The sequence below is a fragment of the Clytia hemisphaerica genome, unplaced genomic scaffold, assembly GCF_902728285.1.
Source record: "Clytia hemisphaerica strain Z4C2 unplaced genomic scaffold, Clytia hemisphaerica genome assembly, whole genome shotgun sequence".
NCBI classification, from domain to species: domain Eukaryota; kingdom Metazoa; phylum Cnidaria; class Hydrozoa; order Leptothecata; family Clytiidae; genus Clytia; species Clytia hemisphaerica.
The window spans coordinates 1,756,747-1,766,346 of NW_027103674.1; the positions used below are offsets into that span (position 1 = coordinate 1,756,747).

The 9,600-nt window shown below is 36.0% G+C and overlaps 2 protein-coding genes across 2 annotated transcripts; both read right to left on the reverse strand.

Annotated features, from left to right (window-relative positions):
- Window positions 1–2,155, reverse strand: LOC136803474 (dual specificity protein phosphatase 22-like; the record flags this gene model as incomplete). The annotated part of the gene is given in 2 exon segments (XM_067060214.1): window positions 1–560; window positions 2,080–2,155. Coding segments are annotated over 2 exon segments (537 nt in total), but the record flags the coding sequence as incomplete, so codon positions are not given.
- Window positions 2,156–2,879: 724 nt separating this feature from the next.
- Window positions 2,880–5,985, reverse strand: LOC136803480 (prefoldin subunit 4-like). Its single transcript, XM_067060221.1, has 4 exons — window positions 5,879–5,985; window positions 5,178–5,285; window positions 3,966–4,033; window positions 2,880–3,187 (listed from the first exon to the last, which is right to left on the reverse strand). Exons 1-4 carry the CDS (start codon window positions 5,900–5,902, stop codon window positions 2,983–2,985), a joined length of 405 nt encoding a protein of 134 aa, XP_066916322.1. The 5' UTR covers window positions 5,903–5,985; the 3' UTR covers window positions 2,880–2,982.
- Between the last annotated feature and the right edge of the window lie 3,615 nt (window positions 5,986–9,600).

Here is a 9,600-nt window from a genome sequence, read left to right on the forward strand (position 1 = left end):
TTAATCTTTTAAATTTTTTTTTTCACTTGAGGTACTGAACATTGAACTTAAATTTACACCTCTTACCTCAGACATAAAAAAATTGATTCGAAGTTTACATTAAATAACAACTTCGCTGTGATTGTTATCAGCATTCCTTACACTACTACTGCCTTTAAATGGTGAGAGCAAATTGTCTTTATCTAACTCCAGTAACTCACGGTCAACAGCAAAATTTACCAAACGTTCTACGAATCCAGAATTCGAAAGCAACATACCTCTTTTCTCAAAAATAAATCGTGCCGCTGTTATTGGTCCCATGTTTTGATCTAACATAACATGTGCTGTTGCTAAGCAACCACTTCTATTGATCCCTGCCATGCAATGAATAAAACATTTGCCACCTGATGCTTTTGCGCTTTCAATGAATTTATGAACTTCTTCAAAATGTTTCATTATGTCGTAACTTTCGTCATCTAGTGATGTAAATCCCATATATTCAATATCTGGTCCGTAAAATTCTTTCTTTGTTCGACAATTTTCGTATAACTCATCGACCGTGTTGATAATGTGTGTGATGCCTGGAAAATAGGAGAGCTTAAATCAGATTGTCAGTTTGTAAGCAGGCGAAACCTTAGGATGTTGGCATCCACTGAAGGATTCATACTCCTGATACTACCTGCGGTTTTGTAGAGATCTGACGTCCAGACAAGCGAAACCTCTGTTAATCAATGAGAAAAAGATTACAGTTATTTGAAGCACTAGTACGATCTAGACATGATTGTCATCGAATCGTAATGGACCTTACAGGTCTTTAAACGATTGTATTTTTTTAAATGTTTGTTGCAAACAAGAGAGTGTTGTAATAAATCTTTCTGCTAAAGAATATCATGATCTTTTAGAAGTTGTCACTCATTTTAATTTTACTTCGACGTTCTATTTATCGAAATTTTGTTTTTCCTTGCAATTTTCCCTAGCGTCATTTCATTAATATATTCTGGACCTTTTATTCGCATCCCTCTTTAAAGGAAGATGGTATTCCTTAAAGTAATACTTCGAAACAACCAAAACTAAATAAGGAACTTTTCTGATTGATTGAAAATAGTTCTGAAATACTGCAGGAAGGGATTTATTAAGATTTTAATTGAGGTATGGCATTAGAAATCCTTTTATATCTCAAGCAGCACATTGAAATACAACTTGAAATTTTGCACAAAGATAGTTTGAAACATAGTCTATTTTCGAAGTCCTCTAGCTCTAAAAGACGTCGTTGGACTCGAACATCGAACGGGCTCTAATTCTGACCCCTAACTTTGAAGAAAATGATTTATCAAATCATCTTTTTTTTTTTAAACAAACTATATAAGAACATACAACCATTCCAGAGAAAGGGGACGTGCTAGTAACGCCACACTCGTTTCTGACTGGATACCGCCGGTAGCGACCTAGGAGCGCCGCGACCCATACACCATTTGAAAGCACCCATAGAAAAGCAATTCAAGCGAGCATAGACGACCTCAAGCCGTGGTTGACAATTTCTTGGGATGGTCCTATAAGGCTTCGGTGACCAAAATATTATTAAGAACAAGTTAAAAAACATTTTAAGACTTTGTGGACACCAGGGTTTGTTCCCCCCACCAAATTCTTGATTTTTTAAAATCTCCCTCCTCTTTTTTTTCCCCCTAGGACCTTTCGGTTTTTTAGTTTTCCCCCTCTTTTTTGCTTTCCCCCCAGAAAATTCTGAAAATACTAGTTCCCCCCATATACCGATATAAATTTCTCAAATTTCAACCTGGCACAAACGTAAAATTTTGCTGCAAAAGGAATACTAGACAAAATAGAACGAAAATTGGTTATTTTTTCAATCATGATCTAATCACATGATTTCATGTGGACTGACCTTGATTGCTGAGATAAAGGTCCTCCCCCCCCCCTTTATAAAGGGGGGGGAGGACACTATGGTAGACTCTAAAACACCCGATTTTTAGGAAAATGGACTAAAATACTCACAAAATGATGAAAATAAGCACACGTTAAGAATTAAGAACATCTGAAGGCTTCAAAAGTTTTTGATGTTCTTATAAATTAAAAAATGTGTACCTGTTTCCTTTAATTTCTCAACATTGGTAGCATCTTCCCAATCACCAAGATAAAGGTGATCCAAGACTTTGGTCATCCCTCGAGGTACATGCTTCACATCTTGCACAATATATACAATCGAACTGGCATATTTCATCTGCTGTTTATCAAGCATACACCATCGGCTTCGAAGCAGGGGAAAAGCCATAACTGTTTTACATTCGGTATGTTTTTTATTGCTCTAAACAAAAGAAAATATGTCATACAGTGGTAGAAAAAGCAGTGGAATTAATTTTCAATACTAAGTGTCATAAAACAATCTTCAGGTGAAATGAAAATAATATTACATGAATATATGTTTTTTCTTTTATAATAAGCATTACATTTATAAGCATATGCATGCTCAGTTTTTGGTGCCTAAACAATGGCTCTATTGTTTGAGAACAATAGAATACCAAGCATAATGCGAGCCTAGAATAGGGACAAACACTTGCTTATAAAAACATGAATATAAGACATATAAATGCCCAGCGTGGAAAGTATCTTTGTGGTCTTTCCTTAGGATAGAGTAAACAATAAAAGACAACAAAAAAGCGAAAAAAACAAAAGCTTTTCGTTAAAACCGACAACAACAGTATCTTCTTGTAAAAAAGACCTACGCACTGGATAAAGTAGAATAACATTTTATAGCCGAAAATGAAACCAACGTGCTTAAGTTTGACGTGGCAGAGAAATAATGACAGAACGATTTTTTATCAACCGAAACTTGCTGAATAATCAAAATTGTCTGGAGGCAAGGAAACAAAAGAGAAAAAAAAACGTAAATAATAGGATACATAATTTAACAAAAAATGTATTTAAGAGAAATAAAAATGGTCTATAGATACATAATATGAAAACAGAATATAAATTTTAATAAATCCCCTAACTTTCCTCTTCTTCCTCTAGGTTGATGTTATTACCAAATTTAGCGTATAATTTGACTTTCAAGTTTTTCAGTTCCTGTGTATAGTTAGCAATCTGTTTGTCACATTTAGAGATTTCACTTTCAATTTCTTCTTTTTGCTGGTCGATATATACTTGGGCATCATCAGGTGTCATGCGAAGGAAGACTTCTCCAATTTGAACACTGCATATTTTCAGAGTTAAAGAATAATTCATAGAAAACAGAGACGAACCTTGTACCCTGCTAACAATTGTCATTTCCAAACAAAATAAAAACACGACTATATAACTTCATTTATTTGCGTTCTAGTGACGAAAATTGATATTCTCTTATAAAAAGAGATTACTTGTACCACGGAATTTTTTGGGTCAAAAATCGATAAAAATTTGTAAGCTTTAGAAATATTTTTCCCTAAATTTGCCTTTTTAGGGACGAAACTTTTATTTTTTTTGTAACCCTTGAAATTAGAATTTATTAATTTACGAACCTTAGACCCTTAGCGAGATTTTTAACAATCCCGTGCCTTAAAGCTTTTTTCACATGCACGTAAAACTTTACTTTACACCTTACGGAAAATCGTTCGTAAGGCTGTCTTTTGGGAATTTCCCCGACATTATGTAGAGTTTTTGTTGATTAAGAGGGTCTTACATGACTTTTCCTTCCGTTCAAAACTTTTTGAACGTAAGCAATCTCTACATCAGGCCCTAAAACACTACGTAAGCTTAGGGAAATTCCCCACCCTTCAAGGTCTTAAGTAAAATTTTACGTACATGTGAAAAAAGCTTAAGGGAAGAAATTTTCGCCGAATTTAAATTCTGCGAAAATTTCTTCCCTAAGGTACTCCCGCGACAGTAATAATTTCGTAATTTGTTTTTGAAATCAAGACTAAGATATATGATTATGGTTATATAATAATACTGTCAAGAAACCACATTGTATTAAGAATGATTGGAAAAGATACGGGACACTACCAGTATCATCACACATCATAAGTTCATCTCCTGCATCTTCCAAGTTCTGAAGGGCTTTCTGAAAAAAGTAAAAGAAGGATGTAACTTCACAATGTCATTCACATGCAAAATTATCATTTTATCAGACAAATAATCATAAGCAGGTTCTTGGTGGCCCCTAAGAATTCAGGTGGCCTCTAAGAAATCAGGTGGTCCCTAAGAATTCAGGTGACCCCTAAGAATTCAGGTGGCCCCTAAGGATTCAGGTGGCCTCTAAGAATTCAGGTGGCCCCTAAGAACTCAGGTGGCCCTTAAGAATTCAGGTGACCCCTAAGAATTCAGGTGGCCCCTAAGAATTCAGGTGGCCCCTAAGAATTCAGGTTGCCCCTAAGAATTCAGGTTGCCCCTAAGAATTCAGGTTGCCCCTAAGAATTCAGGTTGCCCCTAAGAATTCAGGTGGCCCCTAAATTCAGTGGCCCCTAATTCAGGTGGCCCCTAAGAATTCAGGTGGCCCCTAAGAATTCAGGTTGCCCCTAAGAATTCAGGTGGCCCCTAGATTTAGGTGGCCCCTACTGGAAAAATATTACAACTTACACTTTTATTTAGCCAACTTGAGCTAATTTATTTCTTTGTGCCTTGTCTTAGCGCTAAAATTTTACATACTTTTTATTTTTATTTTCTTATAATTTGCATGTATGGATATGGGTCTTAGGACCTTTTTAATACTTAAAAATATAATAGATAGATAGATAGATAGATAAATAGATGGATATTTTAAGTGACTCCTTAAAGTTGAAAAACCGAAAAATGCAACAAATTAAAGAAAATTAAATAACAAAAGATTTATTGAAAAAGGTTTGTACTGGTTTGTAGGAGGTTTCAAGCTTTTGTAAGTTGGGGTGCAAATCCCTTTCCAGGCAGTTATTACAGTATCAAAGCAGTGGAAGAGACTAGAGGCTTTTCAAAACTGAGCCACTGTGTTGAAAAAAATGTACTTTAATCAGAATTTAACCCCCAGTTCAGTTTGTTAAAAATTAGGTCCCTCAAACTCAGTTTTCCATCTTGTTGGATTTTGCGTAAATTGCTACACTGTTTTCAAGTTAAATTCACAAAAAATGCCTAAAAATATTTTGCAAGTCCGACTATAATTATTGTAAAAATAGCCAAAATTTGTGAAAATCATGAAAATTAACCCACACAAAATTTAATCCACTTAAAGGTACCTTATTCTTCTCGACAGTATTTTTGAGCTCATTGTGTTTGGCATTCTTATTGGCAAATGCATTGATCATCTTTTGGTCCTCATGAGTGATTTTCATCTCATCGCTGACCTGAAATGATGAGTAGAAAATTTGCATTGAATAAAAATATTTAAAGTGACTGAATCAAATGAAAAATATACAATTATAAACAAATTCCTAAGCTCTAGTTTAGACGGCCGACTTTCTGCCCTACCTATTCTAATTGTTAGAGTAATCAGAAAGTGGGCACAAAGTTGGCAGTTAAAATCTTTGCTTGGAAAAGATTGAAAGAAGACATTGTATTGACATCAAAAGAGGGCAATGCATTGACTTTAGACAGCCCACTTTATGCCAACTTTAATCCACAATTAGAATAGGCAGGGCAAAAATGGGGTCGTCTAAACTAGAGCTAAGGCTCGAGCTCTGAAATCAACCAAAATATTTCTACACCTCCTAAAGGAAAAGTTTTGATAGATGCTATAAGTGCCTAGATGACAGGCAATAGTCCTTGACCAAATGAGCATGAATATGGTATAAAATTGGGGTGGTCAATATAAAATTTTTTTGAAATGAAGCTAAATAATACTAAGCAACTCTGGGTTGCTTAGTTAAAAAATGTGCATGTTATGAAAAATGAAAAAAAAAGTTAAAATTATTCTCAAATAAGAAAAAAGAATTCAAACCTTTGCCTTTGGAATTGTAGTCATATTGATTCTATTTCCTCTGTCATGAGTTATAAAAAGAATGTAAAAAATTTGTTGTGAAATTTACTGTAAGTAAGTTTACTGATAAAATTTTCTTTAATTGCAACCATTCCCTTATCTTACTCTCAAATCTGTAATAAACATACATAAACATAAACAATAAATCAAAATATTCTTTTTCACAGTCCAACATAATAAACATACATATACATTCATTTTTCTTGCTATTTCCCACTTGGGTCATTTCCACCCTGTACTACGTTTATTTTTCCCACCCATAATTTCAACTGACTCCTATGAATTTGTACAAAATTCAGTCATATGCAGTCATGTGCTATGATGATCATTTTGGTATGAAAACTAATCAGAACTGTAATAAAAAAACATTGAAAAAAATTAATGAAACAATTCTTTACAAAGTACACCAATCCCATTTTTAGCCGTTTTTAACTGAAATTTACCCCCCCCCCCTCCAAATTGCTGTGTTAATTCAAAACAAGTCCATTTTTTATTTTGAGATAATTGACTAGGGTTTTATGTGCTACTAACATGAAAATAAATAATGTCAAGAGTCCATACTTTTGATATTATGGGGGGTATTATATATAGTTATCTTTTTGTGGTTAAAAAGAGGTTTTAATAGCTTGCTCGACAGAAGGCTATATTGAATTGAACTGAAAATCTTCATATATACTAAGCAAGTTTCAAGCAAAAATCAAGCTTTAAAATGCCCTACTATGTCCATCAACCAAATGTGTTGGACATAAGGCTTCTCAAGACTTTTTGCCCTAAAACAGGGCTCGAAATAAGGTCCGACCCAAATAGCTTCAAAAATAGCGACCCAAAAATCATAATTTTCAAGCTAAAACAATCCTGATCGGACATTTTATTTTGTCTGACCCACTTGAGATCTTTATTTCAAGCCTTGCTAAAATTCAGGACTTACATAAGGCTGTTTGCATTGCATTGGGTTTGCGAATCAAAGATTGCTTGCATTTGTTCGATCCTGAGGAGGAGACCTATTTCACCGGGTATATACAGGCAAATTTCAGAAAAATACATACCGTGAGATAAGGTAACTTGCATCAGTGGATGCTAACATGAATAGCCCTCAAATGAATGACCTGGCTGGTTAGTGATTCAAAGTTAAGTCAAGACAAAAATGGTAGACTAGAGCTGCGAGCGGAGCTGCGTAGTTCATTTGTTTTGAAATTTTGCTGCCTTGATTGGTCAGTCATTTGATAGCTATGCAAGTTTCCCTCCACTGATGCAAGTTACCCGACTTCACAGTAGGATACAGTTAGCTAGCTAGCTAGAAACTCAGAAAGTCAGAAAATCAGAATAGAAGGTAGGAATTTACAAAAAAAAAGGTAAAATAAGAGACCATGCATCCCTGGAGGATAATATATATATTGGATATTGTTTGCCAACCGGAGGAATGAAAAAGACTATAGGACTCCAGTGTCCGTCTCTAGTCGCCAGTGTGTCGAGGCAGGTAGGTTTGTTGAGAAAAATGAGCTTCAGAAAGTTAGACAAAATATACTATACCTTTAGAAAAAACCCTTTCCAATCTCATAGAGTTTGGCGTTTGTGCACTGGGGGCACCCCCTCTACTGGGAAAACTCCCAGAAAAGTCAGGAGAATCTTAGTGGGGTAAATTAACAGTACCGGCAGGGTTGTCCTCCAAGAGCAGCCACCGGCTAGGTAGGCTAGCTCTAAAGCTCTAAAACAGCATCTAATAACATCAAAACTGTAAAGTGCACTTACAACCATCAATATATCAGATCTAACAAAATTAAACGGCACTGTCATCATTGACAATAAAACAAAGCATTTTCTGTCAAGAGTCTTGTAAACATTCCAACAACTTCCATCGAAATGATCTGTCACAGCTGAGTCTTCCATTTTTAATACGGTCCGAGGATTGAGCCGAGAACGCTCGCAGAACGCCCGCAAACTGTGCGCAGGTGAACGCCCGCAAACTGTGCGCAGGTAAGCGGCCCAAGCCCTGATTTAGCGGCCCAAGACCTTAATTACCGGCCCAAGACCTGAATTACCCATAGTGGGCAACACCCCTCTAACCCCCACCTGAAAAAGGTCACCCCCACCTACATAGGGTTACCCCCACCTGAAATTTCATATCAGCCCAACCCCCACCTTTTTCAGCAACCCCCACCTAAATTTGTAAAATACCATACTCCAACTCATATGCGCAAAACGGCGCAATCGAATCACACCTTCGAATTTGGAGGTCTTGTTCCTTTTAGGAACACTAAAGATCCCAGTTAAAAGTCCTGAGGACTACAAACTGGAAAGGAAAAGACTGGAGAAAAAATGAACTCTTTTTAACCTTCAGAACTTATGACAGTCATTTGTTTATATTTTTATCTAGTATAGTATGTGGAAAGTTGAAAAAGACAAAAAAGTACAAAATCAAACGAAGTTAAATACAGAAAACTCCCACCTGAAAAATGTTACCCCCACCTACATAGGGTTACCCCCACCTGAAATTTCTCATCAACCCAACGCCCACCTATTTTTAAAAATCTGAAAATCCTCAACCCCCCCCAGAATCCAGGGGGGGTGCCCACTATGTTACCGGCCCAAGACCTGTGAAACTTTACGACTTTTGAGACTTGCTTTTTTGGAAAAAGAGGATGAACGAACCATTATATTCCCATGGAAAAGTAGTTCAATTTGATGATCTTCTAATGCATGTGTTCTACTAGATTTTTAGAACTTTTTAGCTATAAATTCTAAAATTACGGCAAAAAAGCTAGTTAGTCTCAAAAATCGCAAAGTTTCCCAGGTCTTGGGCCGCTAAATCAGGGCTTGGGTTGCTTACGGAAAAAAATTTTCCGGTGCCGCGGATCATCAGTGGATACCATTCAATTATCATTTATTCTTTTATTTTCATTCCTAGAACTTTTGCAAAAAAAAGGAAATATAGAAAAGTTGTATTTTTTACTGCTCTATTCACATATTGAATTTGAAAGATCTTCTATGTGGCGTTTTATTGCAAACTTCAATAAACTGATTTTTGCTGATTTTTGTCCTGCTTTTGCGGGACTTTGGCTTAATAAGTGGCTTGCGTGCAGCATAGGGTACAAAGTCCACCAAATATGCGTTTCCCGTAATTTTTCTATGAAGAGTTAGGTCTATACTGCTTGAGGTCCCTTTCTCCTGGAAAAAGCGATCTGTTCTGTATCCTGCTCCTGGGCTCTCCTCCTGGGAAAAAATGGGACTCCCAAGTCCCATCATATCTAGCGTATCTGTTTTCTAGAAATACTATGCTCCTGGAAAAATATAACAGCTATTCTCTAAGCCAGACGTACCTAATCGATAACATCGATTGTCGATTTAATCGATGTCAATCGATAAAAGTCGTTCGTAATCGATGATCGATCGATTACTAATCGATGGCCAATCGATAGGAACGTAAAATTTTATTATCGATTGGTATCGATTTTCATCGATTAAATTCGATTATTATATCGATTAGCCATCGATTGAATTCGATTGTTAATATCGATTAAGATCGATTGCGATCAATTGTGCTAATTTTCTGTATTTATGATCGCTACTCTGTGTACCAGAAATATAGTATCTCACGATAATATCGTAGCGTACGTAGCGTACTTTAAGGGAAGAAATTTTTGCGGGAAGAACTTTTCGCGGAATTTAATTTTGCGGTTTTTCGG

Coding starts and splice junctions, on each gene's coding strand:
- LOC136803480 (XM_067060221.1), bottom strand. CDS start 5,902: ATGACTACAATTCCAAAGGCAAAG. Junction 5,286..5,878: donor CTACAATTCCAAAGGCAAAG/GTTTGAATTCTT, acceptor TCATCATTTCAG/GTCAGCGATGAGATGAAAAT. Junction 3,188..3,965: donor GATGATACTGGTAGTGTCCC/GTATCTTTTCCA, acceptor GAAAATATGCAG/TGTTCAAATTGGAGAAGTCT.